This window comes from Chelonoidis abingdonii, chromosome 9 (genome assembly GCF_003597395.2).
Source record: "Chelonoidis abingdonii isolate Lonesome George chromosome 9, CheloAbing_2.0, whole genome shotgun sequence".
In the NCBI taxonomy this organism is placed as follows: domain Eukaryota; kingdom Metazoa; phylum Chordata; order Testudines; family Testudinidae; genus Chelonoidis; species Chelonoidis abingdonii.
The window spans coordinates 30,000,402-30,025,999 of NC_133777.1; the positions used below are offsets into that span (position 1 = coordinate 30,000,402).

The 25,598-nt window shown below is 44.8% G+C and overlaps 1 protein-coding gene across 1 annotated transcript in view; it reads right to left on the bottom strand.

Moving 5' to 3' along the window:
* The window catches only part of LOC116833282 (syntaxin-binding protein 4-like), a 109,449-nt gene extending 84,301 nt beyond the window's left edge, over positions 1-25,148 (bottom strand). The window contains exon 1 of the mRNA XM_075069077.1: positions 25,071-25,148. Coding sequence (XP_074925178.1) covers positions 25,071-25,135 — 65 coding nt within the window. The 5' untranslated portion in view covers positions 25,136-25,148. The remainder of the gene's footprint in view (positions 1-25,070) is intronic.
* Positions 25,149-25,598: the final 450 nt, after the last annotated feature.

Sequence of the window (25,598 nt, forward strand, 5' to 3'; positions counted from 1 at the left end):
AGCCAGCCTCTAGCCACTCTGCTTTGGCAGGAAGCCAATAAAGCGATGGAAAAAGGGGAGAGGTCTCATGATCTCTTATGCATGTTAATTCCCACCCAACAGTAACACAGATCAACTAAAAACATCTCTAACTTTAGATTAAAGCTTATGCAATCCAAACAAAACCAGCATGGCCTATCACAAGTGCCTTCCTGAACAAACAGCAAAGACATCTATATATATACACTCATCCTCTCCCCGCCCCCTCCTCAAAGTAGCGCTGCTCATACATAATTAGAGCAGTGGTGTAATTATTTGATTATTTATTGTTTACCTTTTGGAATATCCCCTAAATAACCAACGCATGAACGTTGTCCTTCAGCATTGAAGCCAGGACATGTTGCTAATGTCCCTGAAGGCTTTAAATCTGCAGCAAAGCTTTGAAAGTAATAACATACTGCACTGTTTACAGTTTTTCCCTCTTTAATATCTTATTTGGGGTGTAGCATTGCCCAGTTAATACCAAGTAAATCAACTTGGCTGTGCTAATATCTGCCGAGAGTTTATAGGAATAATTTCCTCTTAAATAGCCTCTTTCATCTAAGGCTCCCAAAGCAATCTGCAAAGTTAAGGCAGTATTATGATCCTCAATTTACAGATGGGGAAACTGAGGCACAAAGGTTATGGTAACTAACTCAAGGTCATATAATAAGTTAGTGGCAGAGCCTGAAATAGTTGATCTGATGCCAAATCCTTTGTTTTAACCATTACACCATGTTCCTTTCCACTATGCCACCCTCAGGACCTGACCTTGTTCATTTTAAAATCAATGGGAATTTTGCTTTAAACTCAGTCGGGAAATATATCTCAGTTGGTGCAGGACTGAATTGCTACTGGGCAGCATCTGAAGTGGGTATTAACTCCTAGAGAGACAAATGTGTATTTATGGGTTCATTTGTCAGGTACTTTTCTTTCCTGGTTCTGATTCTCCAGAACTTTGCTCTGATAGCCAAGAGCAAATTGGAAATTGTTCAACAAATGGTTTATATGTACTCATCTCATCACCAGCACTGCTTGGAGTACATTCTATTCAACTACCATTACCTGAGCTAATGATTCGTCACCCAGAGTCACATGATGGTGTTACTTCTCATTGACAGGATGATTCCTATATCCACAAAGAGCTCTCAAGAGGGCCAGTAAACGCTTCTGGTATGAATACTACCCCGGGTCAAAAAAAAAAAAAAGTAACAAATACGGATTTTTTTCAAAAAAATTTTACTGCGATTTCAAAAGAAAAAAAGGGGAGGAGGGTGATGTGATGAATATTTTAAAATAAAAAGCTCCAACCAGCTCTTTAGCTGGTTGAAACTGTCTTCCAAAAATGTGAACTTATTCATTAAAAGAAATGTATGAAAATTTTTGTCAAAAAGATGAACTCAGAAAATGTTGACCAGTTGTAGTGAATACAGATTTGCTTGAGTCGTCAAAGTGAATCTGGGAGTGAGGGACAGCTATTTGAATAATGCTTCTAGCTATCTAAGTGTCCTAGGTACTTGTATGGGCCCCATTATTAAAGTGCGAGTGTCTCCCAAGTATATTTATCATCATAACACCTCTGTGAGGTAAGGCTGTGCTATTATCCCCATTTTAGAGCTAGGGAACAAACAGAGACACTAAGTGATACAGGAGGCTTTGTGGCAGAGCAGAGATTTGAACCCAGATCTCCAAAGTACTAGACAAGCATCCTAACCGCTGGACCTCTATTTTTCTGCAGTTCTTGTCCAACTCTTCCAAAAATGCTCTCCCTCACCAGACAGCAAAACACATGGCTGGTGGAGGCTAGTTCAGGCAGGCCTGCTGCAATAACTCATTTGTAAATAGATACTTTAAACAGACTCAAACCTTTTATGTGCCTATTGGTTATTGTAACAATTCCAAACCCACTAATGCAGGAATAATCTTCCAAAACCACAATAACAGAGCATTTCTATCCTGCCATTAAGACTCATTACATGACTTGTTTTACACTAGGCCAGGAAACTCCCTGAATCATTGCTAATAAAATGAGTCACAAAATTAACTTTTTGTGGCTCATGGGCCAGACTCTCAGTTAGAATATTTTGGCAAAGCTCTGTTGAAGTCAGTGGGTATGTACTGGAAAGAATAGAATTATGCCAATCTAGCCCAGAGTGTTTAGCCAAGATAAAAACAAACACACACACACAAAAAGAAAATTTCACACACATGCAATTCACTATGGTCTGGATCACTGAGTAATGATAATGTTATCACACCACTTCCAGCGCCCCCCCCCCCAAAAAAAAACATTTAAAAGACCAGTTAAATGAAAAGTAAAAGACATCCTTAACTGGCTTAACAAACAAGCAAAATATTCGCATCTAAAGAAAGGCCTAGTTCATCACACACCATTAACCTGAAATCTAATCCAGGGATTTTTTTTCCAATTTTTGTATTAGTCTTTTTATCCTTATTTCAGTTTCTATTTTTTTTAAATGTAGATACTATTAAACTGCCCCGTGATCCATTGAGCAAGCCCGGAGTCAGGACTCCAGGGTTCTATTCTCAGCTGTGCACTGACTCAGCATGTGAGACTAAAGGGAGAATGATAATGCTCACTCACATTTGTAAAGTGCTTTGAGATCAATTGGTGAAAAACACTATGAGTGGTAAGCGTCATCGACAACAGAAAACACATGTAGTCATTGACAGTAATATTTATTGGTAAAGTAATTGCCGTTCCTTGAGAATAATGTGTGTATAGTTTAAAATAGGGGAAAGTGTAACAATAATTATCATAATTCCTATCTCTTATCTAGCACTTATCAGTAGACCTCAAAATGCTTTCCAAAAGGAAGTCAATATCATTATCCTCATTTTGCAGTGGGGAAACTGAGGCACAGAGCAGTCACCCAGCAGACCACTGACAAGAGGTGGAACTAGACCCCAGGTCTCCTTATTTGTTCCCATGAAAAATTTTCTTTCCTAAAAACATTTAAATGAAAACATTTCAACCAGCTTGACTTAATACTAAACATGTGAAAGGAAGATTTCTTTATTTACTTTTTTGTTTTATTTTATTTAAACTATCTGTGTCTTATAATAGGAAGATGAAAAAAAATATGGCAAAGCAAAACATAGAGCAACCTGTGTGTTTCCCAACAAAACTTAAAAAAGGACAGAAACAAAGGGGTTAACACAGAAGACAGAAAATTAGGGAGAAAAACACAGAAAGAATTACCTACTAGTAACCACATTTGTTATGGTTGTTCTCTTCCCCCATCCTACAGCCAGTTAGTAGAATTGCTTCTTCCTCCCAAGAAGCCAGAAGGCAAAAAAGACTGTCATTTAAGATAAATACAGTCCAGAGCCACCTTTTCCTACCTCTTCCTTGAATGGCTGGGCCCGTCTGCTGGAAGAAGCTTATCCTGCACAGTTGGCTAAGTACATGGTGGAAGGTTTTGCACGTGGAAGGTTTTGCACCTCTCTCTTCAGCATCAAATTCTGATCACTGCCAAAAGCAGGAGTGTGGACAAGAAGATGGCCTACTGCAGCATGGCAAATCCTGTGCTCCACAAACAAACCGGACAGAGGGATTGGGAAGAGGATAACTATGACAAGTACAGTGAACACTAGATTATTCTTTCTTGTCATACATCTCTCATTTCCTCCTCCTCCTCATTCTATAGCCAAGCAGCACTGGGAGTGGAGGTGGCCCCCATACCTCCATACACAGCTGAAGAGAGCCAGGACCAGCGAATAATGTCACAACTTGGACATTCAAGGTGCCAAATTTAAGTCCCTTCTTGAACCCCACAAAAATCAATAGGCAGAGATACAGTCAGAACACTTCCCTCACTGTCATTTCTCCTTTTGGAAGCGCATTTTAAAGAGTTCTTCTGGATTCTCTCTCACATACCAATTGTGCAATTCTTCTTGCTCCTTGCCAAGCAATGTGCTCTGTCCATGGGAGATCCTGCCTGAAGAAACTACACCCTTCACTCTCTAGGGCAAGGGAGATTTAGCTGTCCAGATCTGGCAGGCACAATCAGATTCCCAGGGTCCAAAACATTAGGGCCTTAGGCAATATGCAGCAGATGGGAATCCTCTCTCTGGTGGCAAGTCACAGTCGCATATTGCCTGCTCAGCTGGCTGTAACACTCTATCTCAGTCTCTTACCAGACTGGTGAAAATCCTGCTGGAACAAATAGATTGTCCCATTCAGGATAAATGTGCACCCTGCCTGATGCAGGCATTTATCACCAAAGAGTCTAGATTAGGGTGACCAGATGTCCCGATTTTATAGGGACAGCCCCAATTTAGGGATCTTTTTCTTATATAGGTTCCAATTACCTCCCACTCCCTGTCCCGATTTTTCACACTTGCTGTCTGGTCATCCTAGTCTAGATCCTCGAGTTAATCCGAAAGGCAGAACCTAGAAATGGCTGTCCCTTTCTCTAAGGAAAATGCACAGATAGAAGGACTCCCCCATATGCAGTAAGTGGGCATCCTGGAAGTCCAATCAGAAAAGAAAGCTCTATGGTACCCAAAAGCATACCTTGTGCACCAAAGTTATGGCTTTATCGTAACAATCAACAGCTCTTTTCATCTTCAGCTCTCCGTGCACTTTACAAAGGAGGAAAGTATCATTATCCATGGATTTTAGGTGGAGAAACTGAGGCACACAAAAGGTAGCACAAAATGCCCAAGGTCACACAGAAGACTAGTAACAGATGTACTACTCCCACCTCCTTCATGATAATAAAATAGCCTTTTCCAGGAGCTCGGGAGCTGGGTCAGTGGTCCCTCGTTGGGTGCCTAGACACTGATGGCATGCACGAGAACACAAGCAGAACTGAAGAAAGGAGGTTTGAGGATACTGCCATGTCTCAAAGGAAGCTTCTGCATGCCCCCTAGTCTTGAGACTGTGGGTGGGTGAGACTCTCTTCTACACTTCCCTCTTCCTTTCTTCCCTGCTTCTAAGCAGCAGGAAGAGGAAAAAGGCACACCAAGCGGGGGCACCGGCTCAGGGCCCACAGCATGAGGAGGCAAAAAAGGGCTGAATTGCTTGGTTATACTTACCTAGCTTGGGAATGGGTACATTTGGTCTCCTTGCTCCCTGGGAAGTGACTACACCCTGCTCTCAGTGCTGACTGGTTGTAGGATGGGGGAGCACATGACAGACGCAGAGGTAACAGAAAACACTGAAACACAGCAACAAGGATGGGGCAGAGGTGAGCACAAGAAGGGCACAAGGAGAGAGACCTGCCCAAGGAAACGACACAGGATAGGTGTGACAATCAGACCTAGGGAGAAGGGAAGCGACACAGAGAAGCCAAAGATGGAGAAACCCTGCCAGCAACCAACAGAGGGCTTCAGCCAGTCAGTGTCCTGACATGCCTTGCCCTGAGGTGACTACTTAGTCTGAGGTTCAGGCTTGACTGGCCCCACCTCCCACCCAGCAGACAGTTGCTTCAGAGCCAGACATCTTGCTTGCTCACTCATTGCATGACCTCGGAGCCTGGTCTGCTGCACTGTGCAGCCAGGTCACTGGCTGATCTGCCCCCTCCTTCCTCTGATCCTCCAGATCTGTCACTGTGCTCATGGTGCTCTGTAAAATACTTTAACAGCATGTGCCACAAGGCTTGTTCTATTAGTCTAGCCGGAGTAAATGGGCTAAAGGTGTTAATATAATTTAGATACAGATTAATATTGAACAAGGTTTGGCATATAGAGGTTTAAGATTTAGGTTTAATATTATGGCTAATGTTAATAATAAAATACAACAATTTAAATAAAAATAAAGGAAAAATAATTAACGTGTTTGCAATGTAAAGTATAAAATAAGGCTTCTGGGGCAAAAAAATTACCCTTTTTTGAAGCTGGACAGTTTTTCAGAAGGAAAAAAATATTCATAACCAACCATTTTTAGCTCATATTAAAGATTGGCGATTGCTGTCTTTTGGGGGAGGGGAAGAAAAGAAGTTAGTTAAGATGAGCTGATGCTGCTATTGTTTAAGTAGGATTTTATTTTAGATGTTGTATGGAACATAGCTGGAGCTAGAAAAGGTGGCAATGTCATCTGGGTCTTTCTTCTTTGGCCCAGTTTGGTTAGGACATTTTTAGGATCAGGATGACAAAGGCCCAGGGTTTCAGCAGACAGTATGGGTGGCAGCCATGAGTGAAGCTTGTTTTAGTAGTTAAAGACCTCTTTGTAAATCCTTAATTTAAAAAAAAGGAAGGGGGGGGGAATAGCCCATTCCTTTATTATTTTGTTTACTAATTAAGCTTAGTTTTTGATATACTATTTTATTTATATTTTATTCATTGTTTTCTTAGCATGATTTTAACACATTCCTTCCTTGAGTTACAGTAGTAGGCCTTTTTGCTTAAACTAATTCGGGGGGGGGGTTGTCTCCCTTTTGTATCCTTAACCTTCCACATTTGTCGTTATGGGTTACTGAGACATTTTATGAAGCTACAATCACTTTTTAAGGTTGAATTCACAATTAAAGTAAATTTGTAGGTCAAATTATTACAACATAATTGCTCCCATGAGCCAGTTCCACCTAGGATTGGACATTTTTTCATAAAATTACAGTTACCAAAAAAATAGTTTAGTCATTTAGAGGAAAGGTAACATGTACTTGGTTATATTTTAAGGTTTGTACATTTATTTTAAAATTGGGTTTATAAGTTTTACTTGATTAAGTATTACAAAAGTTACAGATAAAGTTTCATTAACATCTAAAAAGTGTAAGAACTTATATTTCACTGGATTTGTAGCCAAAACAAAAAACTTAAAACTGCTGCTGTTATATGTTTGCAACATGTTAAACTGCAACCTAGATCTTGTGTCTTTGGCAGTACACTCAAGATGGGTAAAGATGGGGGGGGGGGAAGCTTTCCCCTTTTTTGCTGCTTACACAGTGAAAGCTGTACAATTTACACAAACCATAAAAATTGTATGCACCAACAGTTAAGCTTGCTTACCTGGAGAAACACTTTAGCCCGGGTGGCATTTTTATTTAAGTGGGGTGCTTTCTTGGGGGAAAAAAAAAAAAGCAAAGTTCTTTTGGAACTAGTTTTGCATTTATGAGCCATCTGCAACACCCAAAGGCAGCAAAGATTTGCAGGCATTTTTACTGTCTAATAGACCTTGGCCACTACCTTTTACCACCAACATTTGTGAGGACAAAATGGCCATCATGGCAATTTAGCTTCTTACAGGAAAGCTAACCTGCCACACTAGCATTCTGCTGTCTTACATGCACAGAACAAACAAACAACATAACAGGACAAAAACATTGCACAACATTTTAAAGACAAAACAATTACAAAATGTTTGGTGTTGCAACAACTCTTCCTTTTGGTGGTTTGAAGTTTAATTTCTAGTTAATGCAGCAGCAGCCCTGGTATAAGCTAGCATTTTGTTAACACAAGAGCCAGGCCAACTTAAAAGTCTGATTTAGCAATTTAATTAAAAACACTTAATTTTTATTATTTTTGCTTTTTCTTAAAAATACTTTGTCATTTTAAAACATTAACAACTGTTTTAAAGCTAACTTTTTTAACAAGCAAAAAACAAAACACAGTTCGCTTCGCAAACTTTTTTCAAAAAGACCAGCATATTTAAGGATTTAAAAACCTTTTTCTTTGGTTTAACACTAACTTTGAAAACAATTTTTTGTTTGCCAAGGTGTTAGCTTCTAAGTCTGTATTAACCCTCCAGGCCCCACACGGGGTGTCAGAAATGTTGTATTAATTTAGATGGAATAAACAGACCAAAAGATGTTAACGTAACACAGTCACTGTTTAAATGTTAAACCAGGGTTGGCCGACAGAAGCTTTAGTTTGCCTAGTGCCATGGCAAACACAATCATAAATCCTTTAACCTTTTATTACAGATAAAGAAAAGGAGAAACAGTTAAAGCATTTGAAATGTAAAGTATTAATAAGGCTTTCATTTTAACAACATCCCTTGCTCCCTTTCCCTCAAGCTGGAGAGAGTTTTTATGAGGAGGCAGGGGGAATCACTTTGTTTCTCAATCTCTTAGAAGGTGGCAAATATCTTTTTGGCGAAAAGAGAAGTTAGTTGAAATGAACTGAAGCTATTCTTGTTGGCAAAATCCGATCCCATTTCATCCTAGATGGTGTCGGAGATTCAGCTGGAGCACGGGATCAGCTGGGCCCTTCTCTGGTCTGGTCAGGGCATCTCTCAGGATCAGGATGACAAAGCTGCAGGAGATGGTGGGGGTGGTGGCCATGATGGCGAAGAACAGTTTAAACTTACAATTCAAGTAAATTTATAGGCTCAATTACTACAACAGGCTACAAATTCCGGAATCTTTTCTTAGTGATATTAAAATATAAAGATACACCTCTCAATACACACACAAAAATCACTCCACTCTCCTGCGTGGAATTACCACAAAAATGGTATGACCAAAGTCATTTGCACAAATGGCTACAGAAAGCAAATACTGAGTTTGGCCAAAGTTTATTTTAATGTAGGTCCTAAATTTGTTTTGTGATAAATTAGGGCTGAAGCAAAAGTATTTTGAACAAAGATTAATGCAGTCAAATGAAGAAACAAAAAATAACCGCATCTGACTGAGGTGATCAGCCACAAAGTTTCAGTAACGAATTCCAAACTCACACACTCTCTCTCCCCCCATTGGTGAGTGAGTGAAAAGACACTGCAAGCTATCCATAGGCTGAAATATTTTCATAAATATTATTCATTGAACAATTTCAGATAAATTAATAAAAAAATGGCTAAGTATATTGATTAAATTGTTCAAAGTGAAGTGTAACCCGATTAAAATGTAACAAACCTTTGACAATAGAGAAATCATGGCTAGCCAATGTGACACAGCAGGGTCATTAGAAACTTCACAGGGACAGCAGAGTTAGAATGCCAAAAGAATAGGTCCCTATCACTTTAGCAATGGAGAATCACCGTAACTGATAACAGTATAGGGTTTCTGACAGCCAGCTGAGCAGTTCCAAGAGACAGACAGACAGACAGACATCAGTTCATTACAAAGTAACAAAGTCCTGACTTTTAAACTTACAAAGCCTCCTGGAAATGTATTAACTAAGAGCAGCTGAAGAATTTACCTATCAGAACTAAAACAGCAACTTCTAAATAAACCATCAGCCTGTGTGACAGGAACCTGCATGCTAGGAGTATTGCAAACCACTAGGCTGGAGAGCAGCAACATATTCTTATGGAATAAAATAATGACTAATTATTATTACCCGTTATTAATTTCATTCATCTACAGAACACGTGCTATCCAGACATCTCAGTCCTAAACCTCCAGCAGTGCTGCTGCTATAAACACACCTCCCATAAGGGCTATGGCCTTTCTCCCTGTTGCCATAACTACAGCTATTTGCATCATCCAGCTCTCTAATCACCCAATCTGTTAACAGATTAGGTGGCACAGTCAGCAGTACAGGATGACATGGCAGGTCATAGCCTCAGCATTCCCACATTAACCACTGGAAGGAAACTCACATGACCTATGCAGAGGCAGCGTTTTATTCATCTCGGCTATTCTCTGCTGCAGTTTGTATGTTTGCAGCTTTAATCTTCTATTAGGATTGGCTCCCCCTCCCCCTTCTCACACAGGAGAGAGGCTGCGGGGCAGATTCTCCTCAGTGGAGTAAATAAGAAGAGAGTCCATTGAAGTTAGTCCCAGCTACTCTGTTAAAAACCAGTGAGAGTCAAAGACCAAGCTTATTTAGTGGGAAGGCTGTGTCTAGCATGGGACAAAGTCCTCTGTGGTGTAAATCCACTGAAGGCAATGGGGTTATAGCATGAAGGAACTTGGCCTTGCATTGAGATGCTTTCAGAAATATGATGTTTCAAAGCAGCAGGATGGTGAACAGGGGAGCTGGGGAGAGGGTGCTGACCAGCGGTTACATTTTATCCCTTCCAGTGCAGACTGAGAAGGCAGATACGTCTGAAAAATGCTGTGCTGACCAGCACACCTGTAACTGGCAACATTCAGTTTAGGGTGACCAGATAGCAAGTGTGAAAAATCAGGACGGGGAGAAGGGGGGTAATAGAAGCCTATATAAGAGAGAGACCCAAAAATCAGGACTGCCCCTATAAAATCGGGACATCTGGTCACCCTAGGTTCTCCCAAGGAAACTGCTGCAGGGCATGCACCATTTCTTCCAGCAGTAGCGAAGGGGTTAATTCGATTACTCCTGGGTTAAAAATGCCAATCATAAGGAAATGCCCATATGGCTGAGGATCGGACATGGGTTTAAACAAGTACTGCACAGCAGTGCCCGCGTCCCCCCTGCATCCCCCGCCTTGTACCTCAGCTCTCCCCTGCAGCGCTCACAGGGAGTGCTGGAGACAACCGTAAAGCCTCAGAACCTCACACAGTCTTAGCCTTGCTGCTGAAGCTGCTCACAAAAGCGAGGAGGAGTATGTTCCCCAAGGGTTTGAGTCTCATTAACACTTAGGTACATGTAATCTTTAAGGCCCGTTTACATTGCCCAAGTGGTGTAAAAAGGCTGTAGTGTAAATGAGAATCAGGCCTATATTCAAAGTGTTAAATTAACTCCAAGGACCAGGTGGCAGATGTATGTACAGTAACTCCTCACTTAAAGTTGTCCCGGTTAACATTGTTTCGTTTTTAGGCTGCTGATCTATTCAAGAACATACTAATTTAAAGTCGTGCAATGTTCCATTATAAGATTGTTTGGCTCGCCCCACTCCACCCGCCCAGCATTCCAGCTGGGGAGTGGGCAAGCCCCTGATGCCCCGACCCCACTCCCTAGCTGGAGCGCTGGGCAGGCGGAATGGGGCAAGCCCTCATGCCCCGACCCCGCTCGGAACCTAACCCCCCCCCCATTTACATTAATTCTTACAGGAAATTGGAGTCGCTTAACATCACTTCACTTGAAGTAGCATTTTTCAGGAACATAACTACAACATTAAATAAGGAGTTACTGTACTAGAAATCCAGTTACTACGACTAATAGTTTGTGTCACTGAGAACAGTCACAACAGCCTCATTCAGGTTTGGAGTAGCAGCACTCTCAATGGCTTTTTACCAGGTGCTAGCCAGGCAATTTCAGTTCCCTGATGAAGCTGTGCAGGGAAATCCAGGATTTATAGGCTACAGAGGATAAATAACCCTAGGTTCTCTAGAGAGACCAGAAATCCTGACTTTGATTGGCCTACCCTGCTTTCTGTAGCAACATTCCTGCTTCCTCCCTCTCTCGATGACCAGCAGTACAGCTAGCCGGAGAAGCGCTGAAGTATTGTCACATTACAGCTTTGTCAGTGACATGACTGCCAAAGCCAACTTCTGGTTCAGCAGAGGGCCAGCTCAGGGCCTGATCCTCCCATCCTTAACACAGGCAGGGCTCCTGTCGACTCACAGGACTGCAGGGTAAAGCTCAAGAGAGGTAAAATTCACAGCTATTTGGAGAGCGAAAAATCTGGAAACAGATCTTTCAGGTCCAGGCAGGTCCCTCCAGATCAGCAATAAAAGGAACGTATGGGAAGTGCGGTTTTCAGTTACTAACAGGGCAAGTCAGCTGTGGGTGGGTTCTTGCAAACTTTCTAAGGACAGAACTAACTCAGCATGGTTTTGAATTCTGGATTCACAGCCTTTAGGATATCTACGGTATTTTGCCTTCTCCTACATTTCCCCTGATCACTTGGGACTCAAAGTAAAATAAATAATCTCTCTCTTGCCTTGACTATTAGGAGGGAGAATTTAGAACCCGCCGTTTGGGGCTGACAGTGAACCAGCCCTCAGCACTGCCCAGATACACATAGGACCACGAGTTAGCTGACCCCCAGCATTCCCAATGTACACAGAGGAGCCGGGAGCAAACCAGCCCTAACCTCGCCCAGATGCACACAGGCGCATCTGGTAAAGCAGCAAATAGACTCCTGCTGGGGAGGAGCTGGTTTCCTGCCTGTGGGAATGTACCATTTTGTTATAGTGAGCATATAGGAAATGGGCATATAGAAATCCCCCGCCTCAGAATTCTGCATCCTTCTCCCATGAGCATCATACATCCACGGAGCCTCTGTCCTTCCCACCCTGAGGCATCCTCCTCTCATCATTGATCTGTTGAGGAGGGGCTCAGGGGCCTTCCATTTTGTCCCCTTTTCTCAAGAGGTTTAGGGGTAGTGGTGAATGCTAGGGAAAGGAGGGCCTCTGATTTTATCCTCAGTATCTGCAGGTTTCTTCTCCACACACACACACACAGAGCGATGCTGGATCAAAAAGCCAGCTCTGACCCTGACTCCCCTCCAACCTACACTGGTGTTTCCTCAGGCCATGTCTACACTTGGGGAAAGGGTGCCTATTAACACATTCAAATCACAGAGAAGACAGGGCTGTTGTTGTTAATGCATGTTAGCTGCTTGAGGTAAATCCTAGGTTCCCCCTCAGACAGCTAAAAACCTGCTAAAACTAGGTCTCCCTGTGCCTGTTTCACGGAGGACAGGAGTCTGTTATAGCTCCTGTTCAAGTGCTCTAGGGGCTGTAGCAGCTTATGCTTTTAGCTCTGGGGGTTCCCACATCAATCCCCACTGTGCTGGCCAAGATGGCAGCAATCACAAAGACAACACCTATGAGTGGGAACGAGCAGTGAACACCAAATGATTGCAGCAGGTGTGACGTTAGCTTTAGCCCCGCTGCTGCCTGTGCCCCTGGCCATTTCATCTGGTGTGGTTCACTTACAGTAATTCTCTTGGAAGTGGCCCAAGGAGGCTTGCTTCCCATCCCTGCCTCTACAAGGATGTGGGGGGAACTTGTGAAAAAACTAGGCTTATAACTGCTGTGGCTCAGTTAGAACAATGACACGCTGCGCTGCACACACGACACAATGCTAAAAATAAATTCATAGTTTCAGAGATTAAGTGACCATCGTGGTCCCTTCTGGTCTTGTAGTAGGACTTCCTGCCCGACATGGGCCAGAGGACTCCCTGCTTCAACTAGAACATGGTTTTTAGGAAAAAAAATCCAGTCTTGATTTTAAAGTTTCCGGTGGTGGAAAATCCACCGCAGTCCTTGGTAAACTAATTACCTTCCCTGTGGAAAGTCTGCATCTTATTTCTAATCTGAATCGATCTGGTTTCAACTTCCAGCCTTGGAACTTGTTAAAGCCTTTTTCTGCTAGATTGACAAGAGAGGGCTCTTGAAATTCCTCTTCCTCATTTAGGTACTTATAGACTGTGATCAAGTCACTCCTTAACTGTCTCTTGGAAATATAAATAGATTGAGCTCCTGGAGTCTTCCACTATTAGATACGTCTCCCAACCCTTTCATCATTCTTGTGCGTCTTCTTTGAACCCTCCCCGATTTTTCCAACATTCTTCTTGAATTGTTGACATAACACCTGGTCACAGTATCCCAGTAGTGGTCACACCAATGCCAAAACAGAGGTGATATATACACTCTACTCCCACTTGATAGTCCCTCTTTACACATCCAAGGACCACATTAGTCCATTTGGCCACATCACTGCACTGGGAGCTCCTCATGTTCAGCTGATTATCCACTTGACCCCCAAGTCTATTCATCTTAACTAAGTTTTTGTTCCGTTATTATTCAGTCACTAATCAGACAACATCCCACTAAACCCAAGGGGTGACTGAATGAGCAAAGATTTCAGGATCTGGCTCCTCGATAATATTTTTGTCTATACTTAGATTGTGTAGATTATTTGAATAAGTAAAAAAAGTCACACAGAACCTCTCATGCAGCCATTATCCCAACACAGTTTTCAAATTTCACTAACTATTAAGATAGCACGTGTAGTTGTTTTCAGGAGGAAATCAAAAGTAGTCAATCCAACTTCATATAGAAAGTCCTGTGCAATCCTTCTCTTTGGGGACTGAAGAACCTCAAACAAATATGGGTTTATAAACCGAAGCAACTTTGAGAGACGGCTTTCAAAATCGCTAGACTTTCCCCTTAAGTAAAATACACATCTTGATATGCCCCTTCAAAGTTCAATATTTCCACATAGAAAAAATGCCTCATCTGGTTAGCTTCCCTTCCCTCTCCTCCCACCCCAAACATCCTCTAAGAACATAAGAGCGGCCATAGAGGGTAAGACCAATGGCCCATCTAGCCCAGTATCCTGTCCTCTGACAGTGGCCAATGCCAGGTGCTCCAGAGGGAATGAACAGAACTGAGCAATTATCCAGTGATCCATCCCCTGTTGTCTAGTAGCAGCATCTGGCAGTCAGAGCCTGGGCATCATGGCTAATAGTCACTGCTAGACCTCTCCTCCATCAACTTATTTAATTCTTTTTTTAATCTAGTTACACTTTTGCACTTTACCCTGCCAACGGGTAAAGGGAAATAGGAAATTTGTACAGTACCCATGTATCCAAATGAGACAAACATTCTATAAGTACTGTATGTACCAACATGTTTCAGTCCAAATCACCAGATGTGTTGACTTGAGATCAAGACTAATTGAATGTAAATATCTCATTTTTGGAAGCTTTAACAAGCTCTTTTTTCTTTCAAAGCGACTCGAGTTATTGCGGCATGTTCCTCAATACGACCCCAAGTCCAGCTGGACTGGGACTGTCCCCACATTTGGGATCCTTGCTCTGCTGCTCCGAACCTTCTCTCACAAAGCAAAAGGTTAATCTGCTTTTCTAGCTCGCTGGAATTTGGGGGAGTCAGAAACTCTGTCTTTCTATAATTGGAGTCTAATCTCCCAGCCGTTTAGAAATGGATCTGCTTAGTTTAAGTGGCTGTTGTGGACAAACAAAAGGCTCTAGCCTCCTTCCTTGAACAGTTTCTGAGGTTGCTTTGATGGTTTAATTTTACAGCCTCATGCTCCCTCCATCCTATTGGCCCAAATCTGCCTGCAGCTCTCTAGAGCTCCTTACAGCTTTCCCTTCCCAGCACCCCTACTGCCCTCCAAGGTCTAGGGGACAGTCATGTCTGCTTATCTCATGTTTTTCCAAAGACGGAAACATGCACTGCTGCCCTTTGATGTCCCCCTTCCAAGGTTTCACCCATACCACATCCCAGCCATGATCAGAGGTCACTGCAGACATGATGCAGAGCGTCCCCCACACTTCAGATGGCTAGTATTTGCTCTTCTTCTCTCACCTTCCTCTAAAACTCATCATTGCCATTGGGCACGAGTCTCATACACCCAGTCGTGGCTGCATAGTAACACATCCACAAATGCTCCCACAGCCCCCAGTGAGACTACTCGGGGAGTAAGGGAGTATTCCAACCGAGTACGGGGGAGCCTCAAAATTCATGCTACTATTTATCTGACCTTCAGTGAGCAGACAGCTCTGCCTGGGTCTCCTGCAACATAGTTCTGTCAAGACATTCATGTAGCATTTTTGCTAGGTCTGCACAAAAGACATACAAACTGCCAATCTAAATCACACCAAGAGTCCATCTAGCCTACTGTCCCGTCTGACACAGGCCAAAGCCAAATGCATGAGAGGACAGTAAAACCCTATAGTGCATCTAACAGTCCAAGAACGTACTAATGGGTTAGGAAATTTTCATGACACTAGTTCATGATTAGTTTATACCTTGAAGTGTGAGGACTAATAGCTTTGCAAGGTCTCTCCTATTATTACTATTCATACATCTTTTCTTTTACTCTTATTAAGCCATTTTTCTCAGTTATGTCGCACCAAGTTCCCTAGACAACATATTGTACAAAGAATGAAATAAACACAACATGCCCAATTCATTGTTACATTGGTACAATTCTGGAGTTACACTGGTGTAACCCCACTGACGTGAGAGACTAGAGAATCAAGAACTATAGATCTAATTTTGACTCCAATCCAGTGTGTGTGTGTGTACGTACACAAACATACAGATTTACATACACACATTCTTTCTTGCCCTGAATTATAAGGAAACCTATTTTAAATGCAGCGGAAACTCAGCTGTATCTAAAAAAAATATTGTATTCATTCAAGTAAACAAGTTGATACACACACAAATAATAAGAAAAATAAAATACCCCAGCTAAAATCAATCAGCTCTAACTCAGTCAGCAAATCAGATGTATTAAGGGTTAACAGGATTACAAAGTCCCCAGGTTTCCGAATCCCCTCAGCCACAGGATTTCACTGGTTATAAACTTATTAACAGAAGCAGGTTGTTCCTTCCAGACAGGAAGAACTGAAAGCTAAAATCCCTTTTCTCCCCAGGCATCCAGTCTAGACTCCGTCTGCCAGCCTGCAAATACTTTCAGTCCTCTGGGTTAAGCTGTCTGGGTCCCCTGATGAGCAGCAAATTAATCGGGGAAAATAAGAGGCCAACAGCAGGAAACCAAAGGGAAATAAGTCCCAATGAATCCAAAGCCCACTGAAAAATTCACTGTACAAGGAAGAGAAGCAGCAGGGAAGGAGAAGCAGCTGCCAGAGGCCTACTCTACACTGGGCGGCATGAGGGGGATCAGGACCGGCTCCAGGGTTTTTGCCAACCCAAGTGGTGAGAGAAAAAAAAAAAAAAGCTGCGATCGCGATCAGCGGCAGCTCCACCACACCACTTTCTTCTTTGGTGACAATTCGGCGGCCGGTCCTTCCCTCCGAGAGGAATCAAGGGACCAGCCGCCAAATTGCCGCCAAAGAGCCCGACTTGCTGCTCCTTCGCTTTGGCCGCCCCTTCCCCCTGGCTGCCCTAAGCACCTACTTGCTGAGTTGGTGGCTGGAGCCGGGTCTGGGGGGGATCAATCTAAGATACGCAACTTCAGCTACGTGAATAATGTAGCTGAAGTTGACATACTTAGATCTATTTACTGCGGTGTCTTCACTGTGATAGGCCACCTGCTAACTCTCCCCTGTCAACTCCACCTACGCTTCTCGCTCCGTGGAGTACTGGAGTCAACGGGAGAGCGCTCGGCGGTCGATTTATCACATCTTCACTAGATGCAATAAACTGACCCCTGCTGGATTGATCACTCCGAAGGTAAGTGTAGACACAGAAAGGAACAGGGATGTTAAAATAAAGTTCTCTGGGCCAAATCCTAGTCCCATTTGATTTAGTGGGACAAAGCCCATAGATTTCCTTAGGACGAGGATCTGACCCTCTGGCTCCAAGGAGATCTAACTTCAGAGAGTGGAAATATGAAAAGAAAAATCATGAAGAACATTTTGTTGAAACAGTTTCTTGGGTTTCCCCGTGGCAAAAAATGGCTCGTTTCACCAACCTTTTTTGTCGAGCTTTTGATGTATGAAAAACTTCTAACAGCCCTTGAGCTGGCTGGGAAAAAGAGGGAAGTGGGAAAGTTTTCTTCCTTTTCTTTTTGGTCCAAATTAGACTTTTGATCAAAATAGGAATCAAAAACAAAAATCAGGAAAATTGAGACCAGCGCTTGTTCTAGTGATTGATGGAACCCTGCCCCTGTGGGGAACAAACGGCATAACACTCATTGCCTTCTGAGAGACAGGTCTCATGTTCTCAGGCTGAAAGGGATCAAATCTGCCTGATGGACCGGCATAAGGGCCTGATTCTGCAATGGGTGGGCCTCTATGCTAAGCCCCGAGGAAGCCAAAGGGCCTGTGAGGCCTCAGGTACCATGGGAGGAAGCATGAAGGGGCTTCTCCAGGCATTGTAACTTGTAGAATTGGGGCTAAATCAGTAATAATTCCACTCAAGTCAATGGAGCTACCTAGGCATACCTGACAACAGGAGCCAGTCCCAGGCAATACTGTGTGCATTTTTCTTTACAAGCCTACCCAGCAGCTGCCCCATTTCTCTTTATGCCCACCAAGGCCTCCTCCCACACAGTGTCTGCTTTTGCAAGGCAGTCTGTCAGCTGCTGATGCCATCTTCTGCCACCAAAGCCAATGGGTGATGCCAACACTTCATTCATTGGCTGGAGAAGGAAAACGCCAGACATAAGAACGGCCCCACTGGGTCAGACCAAAGGTCCTTCTGGCCCAATATCCTGTCTTCCGACAGTGGCCAGTGCCAGGTTCCCCATAGGCAATGAACAGACCAGGTTATCATCAAGTGATCCATTCCCTGTTGCCCATTCCCATTTTCTGGCAAACAGAGGCTAGGGACACCATTGCTGCCTATCCTGGCTAATACCCATTGATGGACCTATCTTCCATGAACTTATCTCGTTCTTTTTTGAACCCTGTTATGGCTTGGCCTTCATACCAGATCCCTTTAACCATTATCACTCAGTCACGTTTCTGGCAGCAGTGCTTCCAGACCAACCATTGAGGAGCCTCCCTGTGCCAGCTGCTGGGCCATCAGAGTGGTGGCCAGTCCCTGCCCGACAGAGCTTGCAGCGTAAGTAATATAATAGCTCTCATGACCTGTCTAGGAGCTGCCCCACCCCACAGTGGCTGAGCGGGTTTCATCTCTCCCTCCTCACAACCCCAATCTTGCAAGGAGCTCAGAAACATTCCAGTTGCTCCTGAACGGTAATCTGATTTTTCTCAAATCACCCCTGCATCAAAAGTAACTCTTTCCTTCATCTCTTTTCCTCCCCATTTCTGCTCTCCTTTCTCTTTAGTCATTCTTGTTCTCACCCATCACAACCCTTTCCCTGCCCCTCCCTATATCAGCAGCACTGCCCTTGACTCCTTTGGCTTCCCATCTTTGATTCCTTTCTCCAGCCCAGTTGCACCGTGTTACTGCTCATTCAGGTCCTGGCTGTATTTCAGCAAGGGAGATCTACATCTACAAAGCTACTTCATTGGCCCCCTTCAAATCCCTCCTTTGCTGGGACAAACTCCACAGTGGTCAGGCAGCTGGTGTGCCGAGATCACTGCCTGGTCATGAGGAGCAGTATCATCTCATTGTTTCTTTGTGTGCCCTCCATCTGTCTGAATCCACTGTGGCAAATTGTCAGTACTGTTCTGCTGGGTCTCGCACTCTCTCTTCTCTGGGGTAGGTTCAGGGCACTATTGCTTGCCTCTAAACCAGTTCTTAATTACTCCCTATTGTCTGGAAGAGGAATGAGAGGGAGGGACCATGGGCCCAGCCCTCTACCCAGTCCCAACCCAGGGCCCTGAGGTTGTTGGTGACACTGACTTAGGTTCATTCCCCTGGGTTACTCCCTCTTCCCTCCCTTCACTTGTGAAGGGCTCTGCCTCCCTCTCCACCGGGTGCCCCTTACCTAGGGTTTCTTCTGGACTTCAACAATCCACCACAGCATCCTCCTAACATTTTCTATTTCTATTTCTATTTCATCTATTCAGTTCTATTTCTATTCTATTTCTATTTCCCTTCACCGTCCTCACCCTCCCTTGCCCTTCCCTCTGCAACCCACACTGGTGCGCTCAATCAACCTCCTCCTTCAACTCCCACAGCTGTCTGGCTAGAAGCAAGGGGGTTTAATTATCACATGACTGGAAGTCCAGTGCCTCTACATGGAGTCAGGTGCTCTAATGATCAGGTGCTCTAACTAACATCTACAGAGCAAACCTTCCTCCCTTGGCAGGGAATAAGGCCCCTGCTAACACTCTCATGCTGCCCTCTGGCCATGCTGTATCACACCACCCATCGTCATTTGTCTTATACTTAGATTGTAAGTTCATTGGGGCAGGACCTGTGTTTCTGTTCCATGTTAGTACAGCCCTCAACACAATGGGGTCCTGGTCCATGATCGGGGCCCCTAGATGCTAGCACAATACAAATAACATGACAAGGCAAAAAAATCTATCCAGCCAAGGCAAGTCATCATGACTGATGGGCAGATAATTTCTCATTTGTTTTATCCTCACTGTTGCAGAGGAGAATATTTGCATCTAAGGTGTACATTCTATGACAGTTTTACAAATCTGACTTCACTTCCACTGGAAGATCTCAAAGTGTTTTATAAAGCATTCATGAATTAAGCCTCACAGTTGAGCCCAATCCAAATCCCAACAACTGACTTCAGTGGGCTTTCAATCAGTCCCAATGTCCCCAGGTAGGCCAGCAGTATTGCGCCCATTTTACAGATGGGAAAACAGAGTCACGGAGAAGAGAAATTAAATGCCCAAGATCACAGCAAGAGAGCGCAGAACTGAACCTAAGGGTGCCGGCTTCCAGTCCCTGCACACTAATCACTGCCTAGGACACAGATTTTAGAACTTGCTCTGTTCACTCATCAGTGCAAGGGAAAGGTTGCCCAAGTGTCAGTTCCCAGCAGGAGTGACTGTAAAAAAGTACCAGGGTATGGGTTGGTTTAGTTAATCTATTCATTCATTCATTCCAGACACTCTAACAAATTAATCTTTTAATCAGTGGCAGAGTTGGGCCACATTTATCGAAGTGATGGGGCAGCATTATCTCACTTGCCATCTGTTTACTGCCCTGAAGAGCTTGCTTCCTAGACAAAATCCTAAGCAAAGTGTAAGGCCAGCAGAACACAACCCAGCCCATCTGGCACTTTTCATACACTGGGGGTCCTGGAGGGAGCTTGGCTTTCCCTTGAGCCAACAATTTTTCTGATGCATCAACAGGACTAATCAGACACATACTGTAGCAGAAGCAGAGCAGCTTCTGCTGGGCACATTGCTGCACAAAGTCTTCCCCTCCCTTTCTTCAGCTGTTCCCCAACTACAGGCAGATAAATCCCACAGATCTTTTCTCCGGATACAGGGTTGGGTCTGAAATTGTGTACTGGAGAGGATAGTAAACTTCCAGGGAAAGGAAGGTTTTCACCCACCCGATTTGCAATCCAATGAAAATGAAGTCAGGTGAGTTCTGAGTGACTTTGGCACCATGCCCACAGAATGTGGAGATACACTAATGGGGTGGGTTTTGTGGAGGGTGTTTTTTAAAACATTTAGGCAGGTTGTCATTGTCTAACAGTGCGTCTGTCTAGGACAGGGATCAGCAATCTTTGGCAGGCGAACCATCAGGGAAATCCACTGGCAGGCTGGGACGGTTTGTTTACTTGCCGCATCCGCAGGTTCGGCCGATTGCAGCTTTCACTGGCCGTTCCAGGCCAATGAGGGCTGCGGGAAGCGACAGCCAGGACATCCCTCAGCCCACCCCACTTTCCGCAGCCCCCATTGGCCTGGGACAGCGAACCGTGGCCAGTGGGAGCTGTGATCTTCCAAACCTGTGGATGCTGCAGGTAAACAAACCATCCCAGCCCGCCAGTGGATTCCCTGATGGGCCGCGCGCCAAAGGTTGCCGATCCCTGGTCTAGGAACTTGTATAGCCCTCTATCTACTTTAGGTGCTCAGATGGCCCCCATGACCATAGTACCTGAGCATCTCACAATCCTTAATAGCTTCATTCTCACAACATCCCGGGGGGGGGCTATTATGCCCATTTTACAGATGGGGAATTGAGCCCCAGAGAGGCTAACTTGCCTAGGGTCCCACAGGAAGTTGAACCCACCTCTCTAGCTAGTACCCTAACCACTGGACCATCCTTCCTCTTTAACTATCATAGAATCTGAGAGCCTCGCAACTGTGAGTGGATTTTACCTTCACTGTACCCATATGAGGCAGGAAAGTGTAAGCCCCCATTTTGTACACAGGGAACAGAGGCACTGGATAAATTAAAGGCTTTGCCCAAGCTCACATAGAAAATCTGTGACTAAGCCAGGAACTGAACCTAGGTCTCCCGGGGCCCAGCTTAGTGTCCTATCCACTAGGTCATTCTTTCTTCCATGGGGACGTGCTGATAAAAAAACACTTGAGTCCTGTTTGCACTGCAGCTTCCACCAGAGATGACTTGTACCTACCAACAGTGGTGGGGAGGGGCAGAGTGAGGGCAGCAGCTTCAGCAAATATTACTAAGCATGCTCAGTCTGTGTGAGCATGCTCACTACAAGCCAAGGAGCAAATTTGGAGGTCAGGGGTGCTTCTTGCTTCCACCATTGTTCCAAAGCTCTGCTTACAGCCAATTGCTGGTACAAAGCTTGCTCTTGTAGACAAGGCCTAAGAGGAGGCTGTAGGGCCCAGAAGCCATCCCGCACACTTTTACCTACCAAGCAATAATCTAGAGACCTCCCTATGCTCACAAGTATTTCCACTCCCACGAAGTTGGAGATGCTGGGCCAAATCCCACTCTCCACCATACAGGTGTAAAATCAGAGTTCCAGAACTAAAGTCAGCATAGTCAACACTGAATACACACACTGGAGTGTCACTAAGAGCATTAGGTGGTTCAGGTGGAGTCATGAGGGAGCCAAATTCAGGAGCAGATGATGACACTGCACAGGTTTTAAAAAGGAATGATTCTGGGAATGTACAATGTCTTTGCTTATTCCTGGAGGCATCTCACACAATTCTGTGTGCCTGAAAACAAATGACTGTTTATTATTATAGTGCACCCTGCAGGACTGAGATGCACCTTTTGCACGTATTCAATACATATAGTGACATGATGGAAACTGGAAATCTGGATTAAAGTCCAGACTTCACTCTCCTTGTGGAAGCATCTCTAGGGTTTTAAGTTCTTACAGGAGTAACAATTTTTCCTGCAGCTGAAAAAGCAACTAAGCAAACCAAAAATATTCTTTGCTTATAACATTCTCCACCCCTCCTGGAAGGAATTTGCTAATGAATTCCAGTGGGAGCCGCACAAATCTCTGTTACTTTTAGTTCAACATTCAATTGTTAAACCATCAAAGAAAACAAATTTCTTGGAAACAGTTAAAGAGGTTAGTTTCCTCTTACTAGGTTCTTCCTTATAAGGCATCTAATGAAACCTTTATGGGATTATGGGGACATAAAAGGTGAATTATTTCTAGCAAAGGCAAGAGAAAGTCCTGTTCAGAAAGCTCAGGATTGCTTCTAAAGGCAAAACCCACTGAACATGTCTCACGTCACTAGAAATACAGGGCCAGATCCTCAACTGGGGGAAAACTAGCATAGCGCCACTGAAGTCAACAGAGCTACAGTAGGTCACACCAGCTGAGGTTCCAGCCCACTGAATCCATAATTCATCAGCCAGTGAAGTCAGTCGCACTATGGACCCAAACTGGGTCCATTCAAGTCAATGGAAACACTCCCATTGGCGTCAGTGCACACTGGAGCAGGTCCCACATATAAAAGTCTATGTACCATATTTACAATTAGATATTAGCCATCTTTCCTCTGCCCAGATTTTCTGCTTCATGGAAGCATCTACCTTAGAAAGCCAGACATGTTCTTGATCACACTCACCAGCTGAGGGATGCACCAGGCCCTTGTCATTCATTTCTGACTGGTTTCAGTAACACCAGGCTCTCCCTTTCTGAGGTTTTAAACACACTTGTATATTTACTGCCAGTTTAATAAAATAATTACTTTTCTAACCAAGCACTTACAGTATCAAATGTCCTGTCAGAACCAAAATTGCGTGCGTCATTCTGTGCATGGTATGAGCATCAGGGAGCAAATCAAGAATTCCTGGGGCCAAGCCTGGTTCTGACACTGATTCTGGGGCTGTGGCCAAGTTCCTTAACCTATCTGCTCCTCTGCAGTTGGGTTACTACTACTTACCAGCCCTGGAGAATTAATTAGATATTGGGATGGATTTAAGCAGGTGGCAAGTTGGCATAACTCGTCTGAGGACAATGGACCTACTTGGAATGACACCAGCTGGACCCACTATGTAAAGCACTGTATTTCCAGCACATTACCAATTTATGTTGGCAACTGTATTTGCATATGGAATGCAGGAGTCATGCACTGTACCAGGAAGGCTTCCTTTAAACTGCCCCATTTGGGAAATTAACTAGTTTACTCAACCTCAGGTGGAATTTAGAGAGAATTGAGCATCCAAGCTACTTGGTCTCCTTTTTAGTGCCCAATTCAAAACAGCCTTCCATTCACTTCATTGGACTTCGGATCAGACCCATAGCGAGGTACTGCCAGTTGCACATGAATATGTTGTGTGCATCTGCCTTTGACCAGATACCACCACTCATTTCATTGACGGTCTCAGACTGAACTTGTGCAGCAGGCTCCAGGGGCCTGATACCCTTCGCCTAGACCATGTTCCGCTATTTACATCTAGGCAAAATGGATGGAAAATGCTACCAGCTCTGAATGGGAGCAGAAGGACAAATGACTCCACAAGCTGAAGGGATCCTCGGAGTCGGACCCATTTTCTGCTTGTTAGTGTCCTGGAATAAGGACTGTTCAAAAAGCAGCAGTTCAGCTCCAGAGTCTATCAAACCCTCTCCCTTTTCTCGCCACAGACTACTTTTTTATTTTAAGTCATTTTTAGTTGCATTTGTCCTTCCACGGGGTGGTTCTCCAGTTATCAAACTGACTGGAAGTAATTGGCGAGAGTATTGGTGCAGGTTCCTAGAATATCACTGAGCTCTCCTAGTGCTAAGGCCTCTTGTTTTTATGATCTCAAGCTAGGGAGTTAGCATATCCCAGGTACCAGCTTAGAATTTCTAGGGTATCACACACGGAAGTTGGCTGACAAACGTATCTTTTAAACTCAGTCCCTTCTAGTGTAAAAGTCTCGGAGCAGGGAACCAGTTCAGTTCTGCTGCCTTTTCTACTGGAGCATCTCTACTGGAGCCATTGGGGACAAGGCTGCAATGGCCCTTTCTAGATGTTTTGCGCACACTTACTGTTCTAAACAAACACTACTGGCTTAGAAAGAGATCACAAAACTAGCATTGGAGCACAGGGGCTGGGAGCCAAAAGCTTTGGGGAGCTATTCCCACCTCTGTGGGACCCTTGGCAAAGCTTTTCACCTTGCTCTACTTCAATTCCCCCAACTATAAAGCCAAGCCCAGTGACCCATCTCACAGAGGAAGGGGGCTGGAGTGTAGGGGCTGCCAGGCTTAAATAAGAGGGCAGGGGACTGGACTCGTGACCTCTCGAGGTCCCTTCCAGTCCTAGAATCTATGAAAATAATCGAGCCTTGTAAAGGGTGGCTGGAAGAAGGGAGTTACAGGAATGCACCTCCTCTCCTTTCAGCAGCCCTAAAAAGCGACTCCATGCAGCGCCCTTCCCCGGTCACAAGTCACTGCATTCTCCTCGAGACCCCACCGCGATGGGTCCCTTCCCCGCCACCCGCGTTAGAAATTCCCCGCCCCACCCTTTGTGCCAGCGCTCGGCTCCTAGTGGCCCGGCCGGGCCAGCCCAGGGGCGGCAGCCCGCTTACCAGTAAATGAGAGAGAGCCCGTCGAAGCGCTCCAGGTCCCTGCCCGGGGGCCGCAGATAGGACATGCTCCGCGGCCCGCACTCAGCCTGGGCACAGCTCCCGGCCAGCGCCTGCTCCGGGGCTAGGCGCCCGCTGCAGCGCTCCGCGGCCATGTGGCTGCAGCGACCGGCTCCCTCCGCCCGCGCTCGCTCTGCTCCAGCCGCCTCCCCCGGATAATCACCGCGGCTTTTCGCTGCAGCACGACGCGACTAATCCCAGCCGGCCGGGCCACGTGACGGGCTCCGGCCCCGCAGATGCCGCGGGGCTGCAGCGCTCTCCGCCGCTGGCTGGGCTAGCGACAGATGTTGCGGCTCGCGGCTTAAGCCTGAATGGCGGAGCCGCCAGCAAGGACAGGCTCCGGCTCAAGGGCGGCCAAGGCTGAAGCGCCGGCTCCAGCCAAGGAGGGGCCAGTAAAGGGCTGCGTCTCCCTGGGCCTCTGGCTGCCGGGCGCAGCTCACTGCATGAATGGGGAGGGTGCCTGAACCCCTC